The sequence below is a fragment of the Balaenoptera musculus genome, chromosome 1, assembly GCF_009873245.2.
Source record: "Balaenoptera musculus isolate JJ_BM4_2016_0621 chromosome 1, mBalMus1.pri.v3, whole genome shotgun sequence".
Lineage (NCBI taxonomy): Eukaryota > Metazoa > Chordata > Mammalia > Artiodactyla > Balaenopteridae > Balaenoptera > Balaenoptera musculus.
In genome coordinates, this window is record NC_045785.1 from 173,532,125 (window position 1) to 173,556,525 (window position 24,401).

At 33.6% G+C, this 24,401-nt stretch overlaps 1 protein-coding gene across 2 annotated transcripts in view; it reads right to left on the reverse strand.

The window, feature by feature from the left end:
• The window catches only part of BRINP3 (BMP/retinoic acid inducible neural specific 3), a 430,978-nt gene that overhangs the window by 118,815 nt on the left and 287,762 nt on the right, over positions 1–24,401 (reverse strand). For both annotated transcript variants that reach the window (XM_036867990.1, XM_036868000.1), the window contains one exon: positions 23,959–24,195. In XM_036867990.1, the coding sequence (XP_036723885.1) occupies positions 23,959–24,195 (237 nt within the window). The remainder of the gene's footprint in view (positions 1–23,958; positions 24,196–24,401) is intronic.

Genomic DNA, 24,401 nt, shown 5'->3' on the forward strand with positions numbered 1-24,401 from the left:
TGACTGTAGTGATTAGTTCAGAGTCATGCACATAGTACAAATCAGAGCTACAAGGCCCCCATCCATTGCTTTTTTTGTAACACTGGGAAAAAATATTCTTTCTCTCTTAGGCTAACCTGGTAGGATAAAATTCTGATGATGCTGATAGTTATCTTTGTCACAAATTTGGAGAAAACTGGCCAAGATGAAAGTCCTAACAAAGAAAAGAAGAGATAATAGTTAAAGAGACAGATTCCTGATGACTGCAATCTGCTCTTCTGCTCTAGGCTCATTCTGCCTAAAATGAAAATCTGGCCATAGTCCTTCCCTTTAAAAAAAAATGACTTCATTTAAGTATAAATGCAATTATTTTTAATATTAAAAATAAACTTTCATCATGTGACAAATAACTAAATTGCCAACCTCATTTCTACCCTTTTCCCCTCTATTTTATAACCTGGCAGTCCCTGACCATGACAGGCTTTTCCCTGGCTAAGGCCTACTTATCCTTCTAGGTTTAGCTGAAGTGTTCACTTCTCCAGAAGCTCTTCCTCACTGCTTCTCATCAACACACCAAGCTTTATTTTTCTTCTTTGCACCGACACCACCCCAGGGCATACCTGTGTCTTATTTATATTGGTATCAGATGTTAAAATCTCTCTTCCCAGACAGATTGTGAGTTCCATAAGGACAGTCTTCATCATTTTATATCTCTTCTGCCTATTCCTCAGTAAAGCTACTGTTTGTGATCATGGCAAATTCTTTCGGTGCCTTCTGCCTGGTTCCAAACACTACTTTTTCATCTTGAGATAGATTTTGACTTGGAATGAATTTAGAATTGGACTGGAATAGAATAGGCAGAACATGACCTCAGGCATCCTGGGGTTCACATTTTAGTCCCTACCCCAGAGAGGGTGTAATGCACAAGTCAGGGACAAGTGTTGAATTACCTCCCAAGGCATTTAGATTTTCAGGAAACATTTACTTCTATATATGGGTCTTAGCAAATTAGATATGTCAGCTGAGACATTGACATAACTCCCAAACCTAAATACCTACAAATTTTCATCATTTAGTCATCAGACGATGGAAGAAAAGGGTGATTTACTGTGAGGGCAGTTTGCCCAGCAAACAGCATCACTTATAAGCGTTAACAGATCCACTATACTTAGGTATTATAATGGTAAATGTGGCAGCTGCAATTTTTACAAGTCATCTTCCTATGGGCTTAATGATTCCTGAGAAATATGTCACTGTATTGACTTGTATTCACTCTTCTTCGATTTTGTACCAGGATCATCTCTGTAAAATTCCATTACTCAAATTTATGTATCATTCTCTCTCACTAAGAATATTATTAGACATGCCTAGACTTTATTGTGGATGTGAGATGAAGTTCTAACTCCCATTTTATACATGGATATAATACTTTTAAATGAAGTATAATTCATTAAAGGAAGTATATGTTTATTCAAGAATTATTTTTTAAAAAAATACCTGTGTTTGTTTCTCCAAAAGAATATGGGTGGAATTACAATGCAGAGAGAACAAAGAACATTTTTAAAAGACATGCATTACAAATGTATTCTCTTTTAAAAAAAATCTATTTCTTACAGTTTCAACTAACTGGATTCCTCTGCCGCTCTCCACCCTCCTGGGAAGGATTTTCACATCCTAGGATGTTATCATCAAAGCTAGCTTAGACTTTTAAAATGCTGAGAAATTCAAGCATTGTTTTAAAGATTGTTGAACAGATGTAGTTTCTCCTAAGAGACTTTCTTGATGGTAAATACCTTGTATTTCATCTAAAAACTTCAAAATATAAGTATTCATTTTAGCAGAAAGTAAGACATCAGGAAAGAAAAAAAATTATCAAGGATGGAAACTAAGGACATGTTGGCACTTATCTGTGGCTTCTCTTACTGCACAATTTGAAATACACTTTAAACTGAAAGATCAGTTTTTATTTTAAAAATTTTTAAATCTTTATTTTAAAGATCAGTGAATATTTTCCACAGAAATAAGAATACCCAATCAGAGGTAGCATAATATATTGAAAATTGGCATGTATAATATATACTTGGGTTTGAGGGCAATTAAATACAATTTCTAATTACATTATATAGTTGTAGTCCTTTTCTAAAAAAATTAAAATGTTAAATTCTTGGGTATACAGATGTCATTTCAGACTGGGCATTAATCTGCAATAAAATGTGAATTAATTAAATTGATATTGAATAAAAGCTAATTGAATTTTGCCTTGATAAAAGAGACCCCAACAAGACTTGAACAGTCAGGACAAACTTTCTAGATAAGTAAGATTCCAGCTGATTTTTGTCATTCTGTGCAGAGTAGGTTATACCTGAAGTGTCTGTAAAGCAAACTTTAAAAGGAAAATTGAAAATAGATATTGAGTATCATAATGCAGAAATTTGAAGCCACATAATAGTAATAAGAAATGTTTAGCCTGTAAAAAGAAGACTCTACGGTAATAAATTATTTCACTTCAATACTTTTAAAAAGTAACACTATCTAAAATTTTAAGTGGCTGCCATCGGAGAGCAAAAGTGATCTCGTCACCTTAGGAAGATCACCCATCAATGTTCAGAGTATTATATAAGTGGAATTCAAATATTGGATGGGTAGGACATATTATTTGATTTCTAATATATTCATCCAACTTTGAAAGATTGTGATGCTATGAGGAGATTTCAGAGTCTGTCTGCGAAATAACCCAAAATACCATCTATCTCATAGCTTGGGTTTTCCCTTGCATTAATTTATACAATATAAAATCTCAATACTTAAAGATTTATTTAGAATAACAAGTAACCTCCCTTAAGAATAAAAATAACTATCACTTGTTGGACATTGGCATGGATTAGTTCAAGCTAGTTGTTTTCCTTCTTAAACACTGACATAGTTCAATCTGGTGAATCCACGTTTTTCATAGGCAGTGTGATAGACTTTATGACTATTTACCCATAGTTGGTAACTTTTTTGCAATGTCCTTCCCTGTGGATGAATAATACATCCCTACTCTATTAAATTCAGGATTGGTCATATAACTTCCTTTGGCCAGTAAAATGTGAATCTACATCATGTATGCCACTTCTGAGCAGAAGCTTTAGAAGCCAATGTGCCGTTCATCTCTGTCTCTTCTCTGCCTGTGATGACTATGACTGTTCAAGTGAGAAACTATTCTGTCAGCCTGGGTCTCTGATGAGTAAGGAGCAGAGGGCAGCTGACTTGCAGTACACATGCAGGGCAAAGGCTAAATCAATGTATGCAGTTGTAGAGCTCTAAGCTTCTAGGTCATTTGTTACCTTGTCCGTTCTGGCTGATATGAACAACTGGAGTTGGTAAAAGACTATTCTGAGCATTATGCATTTTCAGAAGCAGACTACGTCCTTGGCTGGGGAGAAAAAATGATGGGGTCAAAGTTGGGGTATGGTTACATATGAACCTAAGGAAAGCCATTTAAAAAAGCCAAGTGTAAGCTTATTATAATTCTAAATAAGTTTAGGGCCAGGCCTACAGCCAAGAAAAGGATACATCCTTTCCCTCCAACTTCTATATGTTGAGCTTCATGACCTTTTGCTTCTAAACCCAGAGCAAAGGTTAATACTATAGTGACACCATGTACTTCTATTATGAGTTACATAAGCCTTAAGGATTTAAAGTAGGAATGAAATGCTAAGATGGTATTTTCTTGTATGAAAACTTTAAGACAAACTATAATTAGATAATCACCCAGTGAGGAACAAGAGGATAGGGAAAAACATTAGGCTAGAAAGATATCCTAATGTGCTTCGGTGGGTAAGTTTACCCATTGCCTAGAGCAAGACTATCCATAGCCTAAAATAATCTTGCAAGTGAGCAATTTTTGATTTACAGCTAAATTAAGGCTCACTGCTTTACTCAATGAGTTATATGTAGAAACACAGAAATCATGGAATGTTATTTTATGTATACTGAGATTGAAGTGTAAAAGGGCGATGACAATTACTAAAATCAATATGGAGCTTTTCACAAATTCCAGGGAAACCCTAGTATGGTTTATGACAGGGTTCTGGTATTTGCCCTATTCTGCTCAAACAAACAAACAAACAAACTGCCAATGATTAATAAGAAATCATAAAAGACAATTTTAGTCCACGATGTCATCAGAATCCAAAAACAGCTCAAGGAGTGCAACAATGGCAGAAATATCCAAACAAAGCTAAATCCAGCATTTACTTCAAAAAAGGGTGTGTGTGTGTGTGTGTGTGTGTGTGTGTGAGAGAGAGAGAGAGAGAGAGCGGAACTGACTGGCCAGCAGGTTATGCAAAACATACTTAGAAAATTTTGCTCACAACTCAAATTTTGCTCACAACTCAATGTGTATGAACAGTATGACATAACTGCCAAAAAATTAATGGATTCTTAGTCTGCATTTATGTCTGGAATAAAGGAGGTAATTATTTTATTTTATTTTACACTAATAAAACCACATTTACAGAACTGTGTTCTATTCAGTTCTGAATTCCACTGACAAACCACAATTACCCCTGAAGGATTATAAGAATGGTTAATGGTTTATAAATAAAGGATAATCTAAGAGAGTGGGAACACTAAATTCGCTAGTACAAATACATGGCAGATGTGACAGTTTGCAAACACCTGAAGGCTGCCCTGTGGAAGAGGGAGTAGATGTTTGCACTAGTACAGAGAAGGAGACTAAGGCTACTGGACAGAAGTTAAAGTTACAGATATTTTAGCACACAGCAACATCATGCTATTTTTACAGAAAAGTGAGGAATAAATAAAATTTTAAAATAAATAAGAGTCATCTCATAATTAGAGCCATTCAAACTCATACTCTTCAGCTTCATAATATACTAAACTTCCCATATCTAGAACTTGAAGTTAAATAATCAACACTAAACTGTATGAAGCGAGGATTCTTCATCAGGGAGGTTTGACAAACTGGTCACTAAAGAATCCATTAGTTTTAAAAGGTTGAGGCACGTCTCTACGCTTTAGTGGTGTTTGGGGAAATTTATCTTGTTATTCTACGTGTGTTATCTTGCATAGCCAGTGCGACACATTTGGTCAGCCTTCCTGGGATGATGCTTGTTCAGAGTTCACACAACACAGCTACCTGACAACCTGACATAACACCACACATTTGTTTTGCTGCCAATTAACTTCAAGATCTTTCCACTAACACTTTGTCAACTCCTTAAATGCAGCGCTGACTTTTGCCAATGGAAGGGTGATTTCTTCTTCACAGCTAGCTGTTAAGAGATTATACTAGCAAGATAACAAAAATTAAATGAGACTCTCAGTGACAGGCCATTTAGCCGCAGAGCAGATGCTGTGTGCACTCTACAGGTATCACTATAAAAGAATGGAGGAGGTTGAAGGGACATTGGTTAAATCAAAGGTAATATATCTTTTACAAACAGCTTTAATAATTGTTATGAGTCATCTGGCTATGCTCCACAAAACGTGCAGTTATCAATGTACACAGAATCTTGAATTATCATAATATTAATGAAAAAAAATTTTTAATAAAAAGTCAGAGATACAGAAATACTATTGTTAGTATGACAGCCTAGATTACTGTATTTAAAATTAGAATCTTGCTGAAATATAGCTAGCAAATATTAACAGTGAGTGAAGGTGTCCTGTATGGAGTTCAACTCACTCTAAATAAAAATATTATCTGTTTGGGCTCTAGAGCGTTCTATCATTCCCTAATGAAAAAAGCAAATGATGATGTATATAATTCACTGTCAGCATTTAGAAGAATTTAAGACATACAGAATTAGTTATCAATATCATATTTCATATACATATACAAAACTCACAATGACAATGTCACTTCATGTGTCTAAATTTCTTCATTGCCTACATGTGTATTCAATTTTGATCACAAGGGCCTTATTGCAACCTCTAGATCATAGCAAGCCACTCCCTAAGTTAATATAAGCTATGACATACAGGTGAGGAATTTCCTTATGTAATAATAGCACTTGTTCATGAAAGAGCTTGGTATGCAGTGCAAGAACCATGCACTTTCGTCTGAGCTTGATTTCTTTTTTTGTGTGTGTGCGCGGCATGTGGGATCTTAGTTCTCCGACCAAGGCTCGAACCCAGGCACCCTGCAATGGAAGCTCGGAGTCCTAACGACTGCACTGCCAGGGAATTCCCTGAACTTGAATTTTTGCTTTACCACAAATTAGATATGTTGGACAAGTAACTTAACATGTGTTAGACCTGGTTTTCTTATCTGTAAAATAAAAACAAAATACAGTCATCATATTAGTACTCTGTAGGATTACTTTAAATAATAAAGGGCATAAGGTCTAAACTGCGTCTAAGTGGTCCATATACTTTCTATTAAACCCATTAAATAATGAACTTGGAAAATATAGGAAATATTTACCATGATTTCTTAGAGAAAGTGCTCAAAGTATATGTCTCATAATGCTCCATTTTAATTAGATAAATAAACCATAACACCAGTCTCTATATTTCTTTCATCTTCAGTGAACTAGAAAGTGTAGTCTTTTCATATGCAAGTCAGCAGAGGCTAAGTTTACACAGCATAACAAACATTGCCAAGCTATCGCTAGGTTTCAACAACAAAGGCTTACTTCTTGCTCATATGACACGTCCACCTTGGAGTGGGTGGGGTGCCCACTGTCCTATTTCAGTGACACAAGCTGCCAGAGTCTTCACCATTTGGATCATCATCAACTGCTTTGGCTGGAGAAGCAAACCTAAGAAATTGTGCCTGGTTCTCAAAGGCTTCCTCTAAGAAAGGAATGAATAGGATTGTTTCCTCTCACATTTCCTTTATCTCAAGTCACATGGCATATCTAAGGGTGCTGCAAGGTCAATTTTCTCATGTGCCCATAAGGATGAGAATCAACTATATTTGCTGAAGAGCATAACTGACAACTTTATATTCTATATCAATGTCATTAGGCGATCTGGAAATGTTGCTATATGCTTTAAATATCTAATTTTAAAGATATTATGACTAAGTAAAATTTTCATAGGTTATACCTTGACTTTGTATTAATTTCTAATGCTCTATAAATAGATTATCTGCATGAATCCAAAAGTCCAGGTTAAAATTCATATATTGTTGTCTTCATTTATCGGTGAAATAACTAACAAAGCAGTTCATGCAAAAGACAGCAAAATTAACTAACTCTGCACCCATATAAAGAGTTCACTCATTTTCTTTAGCAAAATGATTAAATTTAATAATAAATAGGACATTCTCTGAAAATGAATGAGTAGAACTATTTGTTAGTTTGTCATAAGGGGATACTGTCAAAAAATTAAATGTATACAACAATGGAATATTTAACACACAAAGTACTGAGTATACTACATTAGAAGATTTTAACAAAATTTATGAGACCATTGTGAGGTAACTGTAGAAGGTATGAACACACTGAGTGTTGATAGCCTTTGTCATAGCTTCCTAGAATTTGGTTGAAATAAATAACTATTTTTATCAAAATGTCCCAGAAGTCATTAGAAAAGTCATTACACAGATTCTTATAAAACTGACCATACAGTAGCAAGTAAAAATTCTCTGAATACTCAGTATTATTTATTAATCTCTCTTCATCATAGTCTGTATTTATATGAGAAAACAAACAATACAACACTTAATGAAGTCACCATTTATTTTATTTTTATGATGCTGAATCAAAGCCTTGAATGATTTGTTTCAGACTAAACTGGATAGGTGACCAAATTATGAGTTCTAATAAATATACAGACTATGATAGCTTTAGAACAAACACACATATATATGGAGAGATAATTCTTCATAACAAATACATTTAAACTGATAGAAAAAGCATCATATTTTTGTGTTCTGATGTATCTATATAATCTATCATGTTATTGGGAGGAGAAATACATGGCAATTGTTCATGCTATTATTCAGATTTGAGTGATAGAAAAGAAGACCAAAAAAAAAAAAAAGCCCTCAAAATGCTTTGGTAACAAAAACAGTACAATATAACATAGAGGTAAGGTATTTTTGTTTCTTAGGATTTTTTTTAGAATATGCTTACTGAAAAGATGAATGGTGTCATACTTATTGTGACATTCCAAGAGGTGGTGAATGAGGTAGGTTGAACCAAAACCTCGGCAATGTTTGGCCAAACATATATTTTGTTATCTCATTCATCAATCAATCAATATATATTGTGATATATAATGTATCTACTAAATATGGCACACTTTACTAGTTTCTGTGCAATGATAAAAAGAAATATGATGTTCTCTGCCCTCAGGAAACATCAAACTTTTTTTAGATCGTTGGGATGATGGCACTGATCTAGGTACGGAAATACATCAGGCAAACTGGAACAGGTAGAAGGCATTTGGCAGAAGGCCTTTTGGGATCTAAATCAGGAATCGTTACATAAAACACCTGCTTGGCATTCTACAACCATCTTATTTCAGATGATGTTAAAAAATTAATTGAAGTACAAAATAAAATTTGGTTATGGCAAAAGTGATATTCATAATATATTAAATATGACACAGCCAGGCACTGATGAATCAGAGTGGGAACAGTGAACAATCAGAACAAACAGCAGTGAAAACCAAGATGGTTTTGCTATATCAGTCTTGAAGCAGACTACTGTCTCTGGTGCTGAGGAGATCTATAAATCACAGTAGAGCCAATGAACAGATTAACACAATAAACTCAAACATATTCTATATTGCGAGACTCACAATTGAGACTTGATATTATAAAAAGCTTATTTTCTTGACCTTACTCTTATATTCCAATTACCAAATAGTAGAAAATTACTGTGTAATAAGTATAAGCATATGACGGCCAAAAAGTTTTACTCATGAGAAGGCAATATTATATGTGATAGCTAATTTAGAATGAGAATTTTGTATCTACTTCTTCTAATCTAAATAAAGTAACTGAATGACAAATGAGGTAGCTGAAGTTTTAAGAGGTTAATTGATCAAAAAGCTTGTTACAAGCTGATAAAGCTTGTTTATCAGATGTTCCCCAATTTAGTTTGGACACAATTATGGGGACAGTGGGTTGACTGTGTCAAAGTTCACTTAACAATATATATATATCGCCTTTCCCTGCTAATATATAAGACTGTAGAACTTCAGATAGCAAGAGCAAAACATATATTTCCATCTAAGATTATATGGTGAGAATATGATATTTTTAGTTGCTGTGTCTGAAAAGCCAACTGTGCCTGACATTATGTCTATTCACAAATATTCTGCATCTTCTTCTAGGCATATGGTAAAATGGCATTTCTCTGTTTCTTTTGAAATTGGGCTTAGCCATAAACTGTGATCATAAGTAATGGGAGCTGCTTTTCAGCAGTTCTTATAAGAGCCAGTGACAATTTACAGCACTTTTTCCATGGCCTCCATGACCAAACCACTTCAGATGGTGACACTTCCTTCAGCCTGAATCCAGCAGTGAGGACAATGCAGTGCAAAGACTCCAGCTAACCTGTGTGGACATGTAGATGAGTAAGAAATGAACTTTGTTTTTAGCTGAGATTTTAGGGATGTTTATTACTATTGCCGTGTTACCAAGCTGATCTTGACTTATACAGAAATGGAAGCCAAAATGGAGGGGACAATCTGTGCTGAAGAAAGCAAAAGCGTAAATTTGTGACACCGACTTAGTGGATCATGGCTGTGTCAAGGTCACTTTATCAGAGGCTGGAATGATGACCATCACATTAACCAGTGGGGAAACAGCTGGTAAAACGGCTACCTGTGGTAACTGGGGATGACGATCACGTACCCAATAGACTCACAGTGCCAGGGACGATGTCAGAAAACAGAATGTTAGTTCTGATGAAAATGACTACTTCTGGCAAGGTATGGCAAGATATTACCCTCTGTCACAGTGACACATTGCTCCAGATGGAGGCTGCACTGTTAGCCCAAGTCCCGGAGGGAGCAGACGTCGAGAGGACTCCATAGCTGACTCGCCATGGACAAGTGGTGTGAGAAAAAAATAAACTGCAATGTCATACTCCAAAGAGAATTTTTGATTGTGCATTTTTAAGCTAATTACCTAGATTGTGTGTCTGATACACTGCATGAAACTTAGAAGAGAATTAGTGAGTTTGAAAGCAAAAATAAAAGGGAATAAATAGCAAAACAATGAATCAGGTAGAGTTGAGGTAACTGCTTCTCAACCCCTAATATTAAGAGATAATTTATTTAGTTACAGTGGTCAAGTAAAAGTCAGTCTCATAACATGGATAAAATCTGGTGTGTGGCCTCCATGTTTCTTGTCAAGGCCACAGAGTAGGTTAACTTGTTTTAGGGAGTATGTCCAACAAAATGCGTAGGACCCAGTAAATACTCTCACTCGACAAGGCACAGATAAAGGAGTTTAACACAATCCCATGATTCAAATGAGAGAGGGAGGAAGGGAAATAGGGTGAAAAAGAAAAGAAAAAGAGCAAATTTGGAAAACAGATCTAGGGAAAACTGGGTGTGGCTGTTGTGTAATAGGGAACAATAAATCTGACTCCATACTGGATCTGTTTCTTTCACTTTAACCTTTGTATTCTATTGCTTTTGCTACAAGTAAATAATGTTGCCTAGAGCCTAAAATATACAGGAGCCATTCTTAAGGCTCTGACCTTCAAAGGTATAACAGTTTTCCATTCATATAGAGATTAAAAGTTGCAAAACAGAGAATAATATTTGTCTTATCCAAGGTTTACAGGAACATTGTGACCTGACCTACGTAGACAGCTGCAAGAACAAAGGATTCTGACACCAAGAAGTTTCAGCAACCAACTACACCCCTTCCCCTTTTAGTATAAAAGAAGCCTGAATTCTAACTCTGGTAAGAGGGTTCTTTGGGACACCATTCCACCGTCTTCTTGCTCTGCTGGCTTTCCAAATAAAGTCGCTATTCCTTGCCCTAACAACTCATTTCTTGATTTACTGGCTTGTCGTGCAACGAGCAGTATGAGCTTGGACTCAGTAACAACTGGTCCATGGAACTGACTGAGCTCAAATGGATAAAAGACCAGTAAACTTATACATGAGTTGTAATGCCAAAGAAACTATGACTGCGGGCCAAAAAGCATGTGAAATTTAAGATTTAAAATCACCCTTGATTCCCAATGTTTTCCACCTTGCATTGTTCAAGCATCTCCTGTGGTTGCAAGATGGTTCTCTAAAGCTCTTCTGACTATGGTATTTTTTCATATCTAAGAAGAAAAATGTAGAGCACTTCCTACAGCTATTGTGGAAAAAGAATCTTTTGTCTCTCTGAGATACTCCTAGGAAATATATTTCTGGGTCTCATTGACCCAATTTTTCATGTATCTTGAACTGATCTTTGTAGCTGGGGGAATGGATTCTTGTGATTTGCTTGCATTAATCAGAGAGCAATTCTGGATCTCAGCATGAGCTCAATCTCATATACTGTGCAATACTAAGAATGGGAGTGGGAGTTCCTCAAAGAAAAATCAGGATGTTTTAGTGTCAAGGAAAGAGATAGAACACTGAGAGGAAAGAGTAGGTTTTTATTAAAGTTATAATATGTAAAGTGGACTGTTAGTTAAACTTCAAATGTTTTACTTAGATATACTTATTTTCCCTGGAAAATGTCCTTTTCCCATAAACTGGTAGTTAAATATCATCTGAGGGAGAAACTGTTTTCGTGAAAGAAAATTAAGAATAGTCTACATAAAAATAACAAGAAGAAATACATTATTTTTTTAAAGTTTGTAAGTTTAAAACTTATGAAAGTTAAGTATAAAAGTTAACCCAACTTTTATACTACATTTTGCCATTACAGCATTAGAAAGTTTATCCATTTTCAGATGAAGTGTCAAATGGACAGTATTCTCTAAAAGTAACACCTAGACAATTTCATTACCAGGTGGCCTCCAGCTGCCATTCTTGGTTCATCAAATGAGTATCCTTACATTTAATAGGACATGATGCTGATAAAGATCTATGTGGACAGCACACAATACACCTTAGATTTCCTATACACCAGTGATAACACCATTTTGCTAAAGAGTAAAGAAGTCATGTCAAAAATTTCTAAAAGATTTATGTTCTCTGTAAACCAAGCTCTTTATTTTTTTCTTAAGATTATTTATTACTTGTATCATCCTATTACATAGTTACAGCTTAAATAATTAAGTTTCTTATTCATCCCCAAAAGAATTGAGGATAATTCAGAATATCATATGGGAAAAATACCACATTGTTATCTATTTAGTGGTTTTTAAAATTTTTCTGGCAATTTTGGTAAATGGTTGCATAATCCAAATTAAAATAAATTGTGGTTTTAATCACTTAGATGCATCAGTAAAACTGTAAGGACTTCCAGTTTTTTCATTAGGTTCGAATCCTTGATCCAGATCTGGGTAGAAGCTGTCTCTAAGTAATTGGTAACAAAATTTTTCTTTTTATCTAATTAAATATAATATATAAACCAGTTTTTGTTCGGCACTGCTACTGTGAGGGTGCATGTGAGTTCCTTTTTTTTTCTTTTTTCTGTCTCTATTTTTCTCTATATCTTTCCCTGAATTTTTATCCTATATCCTCTCTTTCACTTTAATCAATGGTATGTATATGCCATCATTATTTCTTATTAAACAACATTCATTTGTTTATGAAAATGTAAAGGTAGAGAATGGATAGATTTGTTTAAAATATAGTTCTCTCAACCAATACTTCTCTCAGATGGCAAGATATGAAAAGAGAAATGCATTCTATTTTGGAATTTTCTGACATTTTTATTTGCAGGGTGTGAAAGGTATATTTTCCAGGACTTTTTTTACAGAACAAAATGAATCATATATAATCAAATAAAAAAATAGCTTAGCATTATATGCTAATCCGATCTACTGTTTGACTTTTACTCTTGGTGATAATAGAAAACACATACAACAGAAAGATATTTACAAACAAGTTATCCTGACCCAATAAAATTCACAATATATTTTGTTTCATTTTGTGTTGTGACTGGCATTCTCATTCTGTATGGTTACTCTGTGCACTCTAATTTATACACTTCCACATGTATGTTGTAATTTGTGTTTAAGGAAGAATTTCCTAAATGTTGATGCATTATTCTATTTTTATAAAATAACAGATACAAACTTATTTCTTCCTCAGCTTCAATAAAAATAACCTTCAGATACATTATTCGCATTTTAAATGCAAATTTAAAATTTAAAAAAATTCAAGTTAATTCGAACTAAATGTTTGAAAGTAACCTAAATTGCCAGCGCAATTTGTATTGTCTGTCTAGAATACACCTGGATTTGAATTTTAGGCTTGTAGATAAAAATACACAAATAACTATGTATTTTACCTAAAATTCAAGGAAATCTCTAAAGAGTTTGCTTGCACCCAGTGTCACTGCTTTCCCAATCACCAGGAAAATGAAATAAGCTGGTGCATTTCCTTACCATCAAGGTACTGAGAATATAGTCTATCAACTTAAAGGTGTCTGTGGGTGGTGAGAACAATTTAGAAATCTTTTCCCAGTGCAATCTCTGCCTCATTACTTCTTGTATTTTGTTTAACTCTATGAGGCAAAAAAAGTTTTATTTCTCAAAAACAAAACCTCTTCTTAAAACTATCAGGCATGCTCATGCACAGGTTTCACTACTTTTGAAAGTAGTCCAGTAAAAATAGAATGTGTTAATCAGTCGTTTAGTTCCAAGAGTGAATAAGTGAATACAGTTTTGCTAAAGAGCTAATGTACTAAAAAAAATTTTCAATTCATTCTTTAACTATCTATACATTGAAATTGATAAAAGAATACCCTTAATTTTATCTAGGATGGGTCATAAAATTTACAGCAAAGTAGGGTCACTCCTCCAGTTAAATATGAATCAGCTAAATACACTGGATACCAATTGGAACAAATAATTAAATATAAACATTTTCAATCTTAGAGACAGTTTCAGAGATATCATGCAAAAAAACAGATTTGTCCTGTAAATCACTGTTGTCCTAACATTAACACAACTGAACCGGTATGGTAAGAGTCTGGTTTTAAACCTAAGATGGCAACCCAAATATGAGTTGAGATTAAAACGTCTGATTTTATTAATAGTATAGCTTTTAAGTAGTAGTTCAAAACCTCTGGACATTGAATATTTCTGACTAATTTTTGACCAATTTACTACAAAATTAGGCATATAATATGTAGCAAACTTTAAAAATATTGATTCATTCAATTTTTCTGAGATTATGTTCTTCAGATTATTTCGATGTCAAAATTCTTGTTATTTTTAAATTTTTAATTAAATTATGATATAAATACAGTAAAATGCACATAAGTATAAACCCAGAGAATTTTCAGAAACCCAACATACTACAGTAGCCAGCCTATGGAGCAAGGAATCTTGAGTTTTTAACACCAAATGAGACACCCAGACCCTTATCCATCACATCAGCCCTTGCCTCAGCAAAGGCACCATATTCCTGATTTGGAATAGCACAGCTCAATTTTGCCCGTTTTTATACTTAATATAAATGGAATCACACTATATATTATATATATATATATATTCATATATACACTATATAGTATGTATACACACTATATATAAATATATATAGTATAGTATATATATACACACTATATATAAATATATATATATATATATATATATATTTCAATCTGGTTTCTTTTGTTCAATTTGATGTTTGAGAGATTTATTCTTATCATTCTGGATGGATAGTTTATTCCCTTTGCTTTACAGAATTCCATTGTGTAAATATACCACAATTTTTTACTTTATCTTTGTGGGCGAGTATTTGGTAGTTTCCACTTTAAGAGTGTTAAGAATAATGCTACTGTGAACATTCTTGTACATTTTTGTATATTTGTTGTTGCAAATATACAAATATTTCTTTTGGGTTTCTATCTAGGAATGAAATTGCTGGGTCATAGGATATGATACATTTGCCTTTGGTAGATGTTGCCAAATATTTTTTCCAAAGAGAAAAAATATTAATTACACACACCCACCGTTATTATGTGAGAGTTCCAGCTGTTTTAAGTTTTCACTTATTTTCTCTGTCTCTCCTTCCTTCCCTCCTTCTCTCCGCTCCTTCTTTCCTTTTCTTTTCTTGTTTTTTTTTTTCTTTTTGTAATTTTAGCCATTCTGGTAGATGTGTAGTGATATCATATGACAGCTTTATGGCTTTATTTACGTTTTTCTGATGACTAATGCCATTGAACACTTTCTCATATGATTCTTATCATTTGAAGTTCCTCTTTTGCAAGGTGTTGAAATAGTTTGACCATTTCTTTATTGCCTTGTCTGTATTTTTCTTATTGATTAGAAGGAGTTCTGTATATATTCTCCATAGGAGTTCTTTGTTTGACAAATGTATTGCAAATATATTCTAATGGTGTCTTTTGATTATAGAAGTTTTAAATTTTGTTGTATTCAAATTTATTTTTTGTCTTTTACATTTAGTATTTGAAATTCTGTTCATAACGTTTTTGCTTATTCAGGAAGATCTTCTATGTTTTCCTCTCAAGCTTTTATATTTCTTTCTATCTTTTTCTTTTTATTTATTTTTTTTATTTTTTTATATCTTTTTGTATTTAGATCAGCAATCAATCTGGGATTGAATTTTCTGGTGTGATGAGCAAAGATTCATTTTCTTTATGCATAGATGTCCAAATGACCCAGTATTATGGAAAATACTGTTTTTTTCCTCTGCACTGCAGGGTCACCTTAAACGTAAATCAGAAGGCCATATATATGTAGATCTTTTTCTGGACACTCTTCTCTTCCATTGGTCAGTATGTCTATTCTTAATTTCCCACAATTTATAAGCTTTAAGTATCTAATAGTCGCCCAGATTTATTCTACTTAAGATTGTCTTGGCTATACTAAGTCTACTGTATTTCTATATAAACTCTAGAATCAGCTTGCCAATTTCTGGCATGGGGGGAGAATTATAAGACGTTTTATTAGAAATGTGTTGAATAGATTATTTTAGGAAGACTTGACATCTTTACATTTTGAGTCTTTTGATCCAAGAACATGATATGGTCCTCTACTTAGGTCTTCCATTTTTTTTCTCAGATATATTTTTTCTTTTTCAGTGTGGATATTTTTACATCTCTAAAAAGGGCTGTTTTGTTAGATTTATTTCAAGATATCTGGTATTTTTGTGTTACTCTTGTAAATGGTATCACCTTTAACAATTCCATTTTAAATTTGTGGTATATGGCTGTACAAATTACTTTGTATGATCTTTTATGCTGTGAACTTGCTAAATTCACTTATTTATTCAAAATAGTTTATCTTTTGAATTTTCTATGTACAAAATCATATTATATTTGAATATGATAATTTTATTCTTCCTTTCCAATACTTATGCCTTTATTCCTTTTTTTCTTGCCTAACTACACTAACTAGAACTTTGTGTACATTTTTCAATAAAAGTGGTGAGAATGGACATCGCTATCTCATTCCTGCTCTAAGGGGGAAACTGTTCAAATTTTCACCATTATACATGAAGTTTTTGTAGAAATTGTTAAAATATGGAGGGTTCCAGAGTTCCAAGTTTGTTCAAAGATTTTTTTAAAAATCATGAATAAGTGTTTTTTTTCCTGAATTTTGTGAAATGTTCACATGATCCTATTCTATTTCTCGTTTGTGATGAAATCTGATAGATATTTTGAAACAAATTAGTCTTGAATAAAATTCATTTAGTCATAATATAGTATTATTTTTATGTATTGCTCTCTAAAAATTAATTATATTTTGTTAGAAATTTCGCATTGCTGATCATAATATTGTTTATAATTTTCTTATTCTATTTCTGAAAGAAGTTCCTTGGGGGAAACATTTTAATAATTAGATACATTTTTTTCTGATACAATGAATAACTTAATCTTCATCTCTTTTTCTGTCAAGCTTGGTAAACTTACTTTTGGAAAAATGTGTCTATTTCATCCACATTGGTCAATTTATTGGTGTAAAGTTCTTTATAATGTCCTCAAAATTTTTATGATTTCTGTAGTCTCTCTAGTGACGTGTCCTTTCACTTTCCTGTCATAGCAATTTTGTATATTTTTCAATTTTTTTCTTGATTACTTTTGGTAATTATTAAGTTTATTAATCTTTTCAGAAAACCACCATTTGACTCTGGATTTTCTCTACCTCCTAAATGCTTTCAATCATATTAATTTTTCCTATTGTCTTTGTTCCTTCTCTTTAATTAAAGGAAAGTCTAAATATTTATTATTTTAAATGGTTAAGGCAAAAGCTTAAATACTTGATTTCCAGGCTTTTTTCTTTTCTAAATTATACCTTAAGGCTATAACTTTCTCCTGAAACAATCCTTTACCTGAATTACACAAGTTTTGATTTGTCCTATTTTCTTTATTGTTCAGTTCAACATATTTTCTCTTTTTTACAATTTTTTCATTGACTTAAACTTTTGACTTAACTTCTTTTTCATAGATTATTTAGAAGCTTAGCATTTAATTTTCAGGCAGATGAAGTTTGCTCATTTATCTTCTAGTTACTGATTTCAGTTGGATTCCATCTTGGTCAGAAAACATATTCTAAATAATTTCAAACTCCTGGAGTTTGTTCAGGCTTACTTTATGATTCAGCATGTGGAAAAACTGGGTAAATATTTCATGAGCACTGGGAAAATGTGAATTCTATATTTTTGTTGTTGTTGTTGAGAGTCATATATATTTTACTTTAGTCAAGTCTGTTAACTTTCTTTTCAAGTTCAATAAATCTTCCCTGATATTCAATTTGTTTGTTCTTTCATATATTAATAAATAAGCATGTTAAAATGTCACACTATGATTCTGTATGTATTTTTTGTTCCTTTTAGTTTTGTCAGTTTATCTTCATGGTTTTTGGGGCTCTGCTTTTAAGTATTGACCAAGACAGCCTGAACATTCGCCACAGCTTCACTAAAGTTTAAACAGGTTTCTTCCCTGACTTCCCTTTTCTTTAGAGAACTTGCAATTATAAAGTATTTCTTTGTCCCTTAAAGAAGTAAATCTCCTTCAAACGAGATATGTCATTCTCAAGGATCTAGGAGTCATCCCTTTGACTTGGAATCATCAAAGGAAAAGGAGATAGTATGCTTTTCTCCCAGTCTCTGTGGAAAAGTAGGAGACCAACCTCAATAAGGGACAATTAGCAAATACAGACGGCCTAATCAGGTGGACCACCCTCTACTAAAATACCAATGGGTCAATGATGAAATCCAAGAGAAAATTAAAAAATACCTTGAGACAAATGACAATGAAAATAGAACCATACAAAATCTATGGGATGCAGCAAAAGCAGTTCTTAGAGAGAAGTTCATAGCAATACAGGCCTTCCTCAAAAAACAAGAAAAATCTCAAATAAAGAACCTAACCTACCACCTGAAAGAATTAGAAAAAGAAGAACAAACAAAACTTAAATTTAGCAGAAGGAAGGAAATAATAAAGATCAGAGAGGAAATGAACAAAATAGAGATTAGAGAAACAATAGAAAAAAATCAATAAAACCAGGAGTTGGGTCTTTGAAAGGGTAAACAAAATTGACAAACCTCTGGCCAGGCTCACCAAGAAGAAAAGAGGGAAGACCCAAATAAACAAAATAAGAAATGAAAGAGGAGAAGTTACAACTGATACTGCAGAAATGTCGACCATTCTCCCTGCTACTGTCCTCTGGTACTTTTCCATGAGCTAATTCCAGTGTTTTAAAAATTCTCCTGTCCTTTGTATCAGAGGAGTTGACTTCAATCTTCCTTCCCTATTGTAAGTCTCTATCCTTTATTACAAGAGTCTTCAGCAGTCTTACTTGCCCGTTTAACTGGTGTGATGTAATTTTTATTTTGCAGTTCACATAAATGAATAATTATGATATTGATTCCTGTTGGATTGACTACTTTATTATTATGAAATATTTTTTAATCTCAATTAATGTATCTTGCTTTCAAATTTACCTTAGTATTTTTTGGCTAGTGTTTATATTACATATTTCTCCACCATTCAACCTCAGTTTATCTATGTCTTTATCAGGTCTCTAGTAAACAGCAAATAGTCTTTTATTTATTTTTATTATTATTAATCACCAGTCCTACAATATTAGTCTTTTATTTAGACTATTTAGTGTAATAAGAAAATAGAATATTTAATATAATAACCATTACAGTGGAATTAATCTGACCCAACACATTTATTGTAAAGACAATCCAAACCTTCCTCTTTCCGCTGCATTGATCTATTTGACCTAGATGATTTTTCTCCTGTTTTCTACTTTATTTTCTTATTATGGAGTGATCAAATAATTTTTATCTTATTTTATTTTCTTGACTATAATTAAACATTCTTATTTTAGTAGATATTCCAGAGATTACATTATTCTTGATTTATTTCACTCTAATGCAAATTACATCTCTTAGCTCATCCTCAACAATGCCAGTACCTTGGGAGACTTAGAATATTAACTCTTTCCATTCACCACCCATTATAACACTATTATCATATATTAAAATCCTACATATATTTTATGTCCACATCACCTCATAATTATTATTTTGTAAGGTTGATATTCACTTATATTTACTCATGTATATTTGCCATTTCTAGAATTCCTCTTCCCCTTTACACGTCTATGTTTTCATTTGGAATTTCTTGTCTGAACACATCTTTATTTTCACCTTCATTTTTGAAACTTTTGTGGAACGTTACATAATTCTAGATTGACTGTTATTTTCTTTAGCACTTTAAATATGTCAAAAATCTGTTTTTGTTTTTGTTTTGATAAGTCAGGCTCATTGAGAGTCCAATGAAAGTAATGTCTTTTTTCTCTAGTTATGTTAGAAGAATTTTTTTCTGTCTTTTTTCCAACAGATTTACTATGATACACTTATCTGTGGTGTTCTTTGTATTAATCATTCTTTGTGTTTGCTGTGCTTTTTTTTTTTAAATTTTATTTATTTATTTATTTATTTATTTATTTATTTGGCTGTGTTGGGTCTTCGCTTCTGTGCGAGGGCTTTCTCTAGTTGTGGCAAGCGGGGGCCACTCTTTGTCGTGGTGCGCGGGCCTCTCACTATCACGGCCTCTCTTGTTGCGCAGCACAGGCTCCAGACGTGCAGGCTCAGTAGTTGTGGCTCACGGGCCTAGTTGCTCCGTGGCATGTGGGATCTTCCCAGACCAGGGCTCGAACCCATGTCCCCTGCATTAGCAGGCAGATTTTCAACTACTGTGCCACCAGGGAAGCCCTGCTGTGCTTTTTGAATCTGTAGGTTGAATTTGGAAGTTTTCAGTTTAAAAAAATTTCATGCATATCTCACATGCTTGCCATGCATCTATCCAATATTTCGCTGTTGCTTTTCTCACTGCTTCCATTTCTATCTATTCCATTAACCTCTCTTCCTGTTCACTAATCCTGTTCCCCACTATGCCAAGACTCCTATGAAAACAAAATTTTGAGTTATTTATTTCAGATACTGCATTTTTATGTTTTAGAAGGTCCTTTAGTCCAGTTGTATAGATTCCAAATCTCTGGTGAACTTTTCAATATCTCCATCTACTTTATCCTTCCTTTCCTTTCATTTTTTGAGCATTTTAATAATAATTATCTGAAAATTGTTCCTATTAATTTCAATATCTGGATAATCTTACATCTGTTACCTGTTTCTTTTTGATATTAGCCATAAGGTCTTATCTGCTCACATACGTTGTAAATTAGAGTTTTATGTTCATCATAAATAAAAAAAAAATTTGCAGAGATTTTAGAAAATGTTTTCCTCCTCAAGACGTCACTCTCTTCATATTTAACAGACACTATAGGGAGCTGATCCTAAAAAAATCAGGATATGAGCTATATCAGTGTGGGGTTAGACTTGTAGAGAACTCAGTCTGGCTCTGACTCTCCCCTGTTCTTAGGGTATGGCCCTGCAGAACCTTCAGTTAAGGACCTGGTGAGCGTTTGCTACTTCAGGCCTGTAACACTGCAGAAGATTCAATGCTATCATTCAGAGGTTTTCAGTTTATCTCTTTAGGAACATCTGACATGGGTTAAGGCAAATGTCTTAAAGAGAAGACTGGTCATATATTTAAAACTCCTTAAGCCTCCAATTTTCTCACTTTAATCTACTATGACTGCCAAATTTTCTTCTGATTTCTCTGTCCTGGAATGCCAGCATTTTTCAGGGACTAGTCCTAGATTCTCAGCTTCTAACTCTGCCCTGAATTGATAAATGTGCCCCAGGGGAAAGCAGTTATAGAAACACAGTGTCACTTCCTCATTCTCTCTGGGGTTTTCCATCCTTCCCTGTTTTATTTTCAAGCTCTTCCCTCTAGAGAGTTTTTATCTCTTAAGCACCTAAAGTCTGCGGTAAACTTCATTAAGTTTGAAAAGACTTTTGAATAGTTCTTTAGCATCCAGCACTATCTGAAATTCAGCAAATATCTTGTGGTAAAACTGAACTTCTTTAGGCCCATTGAGTCCAGAATTTTGTCATTCTAGTCTCCATAACTGCTAGAAGTGTGTTGGTTTTTCTTTCTCCCATCAGCCACTCTCTGCCTGAGGAAATGCAAAGCCCTCAGGCTCTGTTCTCAGAATTCAATAAATTAATGAATAAAATGAAAGAAAGAAAGAGAAACAAAGAAAGGAAGAAAGGAAGGAACAAGCTATGGATCCCACACATCTCACGCCATTTTAGTCTATTTAGTTGTTACTTTTATGATCTATTATGTCTTTAAAAATATAATTTTAAAAATTATTCTACTTTTTAGTTACTATCAATAGAAGTATTGGCCTACTTCAATCTACTACATTTCACCTGGAAACAAAAAACCCAATGCTCATTTGGTGATTTTTAAAAATATAGTCTCAAGGCAAAATAATAGGGGTGGCAATCCTATGTGAGTTCCACAAATACGGGCTTTCTAAGATTCCCTGGTATAACACATTATACATTATCTAAAAGTGTTGCATTTCATGATTATTTTTAACATCAGATGGTTCTACTTGAATGTAACATATTAGATTTCCAATACATTACTTATGAGTATTCTATTGGAAAAACAAAAGAAGAATTTGAGGTTAGAAATAAATGCATTTCAACAATGTCAAGGAGATATGACTTTTTGATTCTTAGACAGTTTTTGCTATTTGTATACAGAGAAATATTACCCTAATAGAGGAGGATTATTTATTATACACTATTTTGATCAAAATATATCTTAATAAAATCTAAATCTATTAACTCTTTCTAAATCTATTTACCTACCCTTTTACTTTATAATTTGGTGGTTCTACTACACAAAAAGATGAGGGTTTGTTGAAACCATCAATTGTGTTTTTTCTTGTCTGATGTTAGCTGTGGGCTTGTCATATATGGCTTTTATTATGTTGAAATATGTTCCTTCTATGCCTAAATTAAGTGTTTTTATTGTGAATGTATGTTAAATTTCATTATCATTTTTAAGTGTGCTTGGTTAAATGAATCACTGGAAAAATTATGACATTCAAACATATAAATCTGATCTCTTGGCAGTTGAAACCTCTCTTGTCACTTTGAAAGTTAGTCATGTCCAACACTTTTGACTAAATGCTACATAATTTATGTAGCATTTAGTCAATAATAAAAATCCCCCACATTCTGGGGATTTTTATTATTCTATTATCATGAATGATTATATATGTTGTTATCAATATTTTTCATTTCATTTTGAGGCATTCTTAACCTTTTATTAAAGTTCATTGTTTTATGAAATGAAGGCCATTACAGGTTACATAGTCCATAAGTAACAATATTGAAAACACAATTATGCACTCATAAAAATTCAGAAATAACAAAAACAAACTGCACAAACATTAAGTCAAAATTGATCTGAATTTGGTTTAAAAATAAGTAGTTGAGTGAAAGTGCACGTGCATGAGATTCACTTTAATGTAAAGAAAGTATAGAACGTTCACACTTTGGATCTTGCCTCACAAGTGAATCTCGGGGCCCATGGGAATAGTCCAGAGGGGTATCAGAGGTACTGGACTAAGAACGCTGCCTGCCATATCAATAAACAATAAACAAAGGCTGTTGTGGCCATCAGCCATCAGCCACCTCAGCCACTACAGCCACCCTGACGTGAGCCCTGAGGGAACTCAGGATGGAAACAAGATACCAGCTATCAAGCTATCAGCCTCTGCAGCCACCCTCCTACGGTGCGCCCTGAGGAGGCTCAGGATGAGAAAGCACAGGATAGGTTTCTATCACCAGGATGGCACCTAAAGCCAGGATAGCATCTCAGCTATCTGGCCCCAGATAGCTGAGGTGCATATCAAGGAAAGAGTTCAATGAGCTTTGACTTTGCATCTTCCCATACCCAGAAAAGCACTAAATTCCTTAACTTGAGTTACCTGGTTTTCCTTAATTAACAGTATCTTTTGATACTGTTCTGACTACCTGGACTCTATATAGGAGTCCTGCAAAACTCCTATATATCCCGGTTCCTCCTTTACCTCTTTGGAGCCCTCCCTCAGAGCGATCTGAGAGTCCTGTCTCCTGGGCTTGAAGTGCTCAGAAAATCCGCCGAATAAAACATAAATACATAATTCTCAACTTTTAGGTTGTGCTTTTTTTTCAGTCAACAATTTAACTTCTTATATTGAGAAAGGCAAGGACTTTCTTCATTAAATGACTACTAAATCAGCTCAAGAGCAGGCTAGGTTCTAGTGCCAATAGTACATAGCAATACACAAAGTACCATATAGGCTTTCAGTAAAATACTGAATAACCGGCAATAAAAGCAATACACAGGTCCATTTGAAATAATAATAAGGATAAATTGAATAAAATCCTCCAAGTATGGAAGAGTTTCTCACAAAAGGGTAATAAAACAGTCTTCTCAATATGGCAATTATTTTTGGCAAAGTTTAGAAGTGTTAGATAAAATATATGTCTTACCTGATTCCTCAAAGTCGATGTTGTAGGATTTCCAGGTTTCAGTTATGCGAAGAAGATTCTCCTCCATGGCTTGAATGTCCATGGAGGGGCAGTTGCATTCTGGAAATTTGGGACCACACTGACACCAGCAGTCATTGTCCTTGCAGATAAACTCTCCCTCTGAATTGCAAGCAATGTAGCTCAAAGCTGCTTGTACAAAATGCTCCTGAAGGTAGTCTGGAAGGAGTACTTGCAGCCCTTAAAGAACAAACCAAAACAGTAAGTTTACTCTGATAAAGAAAAAAGCATAATACATATCTACATATTCACAAAAAGTCAAAATTTGTGTATATTGTTATGTATTTATGCATATTTTAAAACCATCATTAGAAAATTATCGAAGTCTGTAAAATTGCAAATATTTATAATTCTTTTTAATATATACTGACTCCATGAACTGTTCA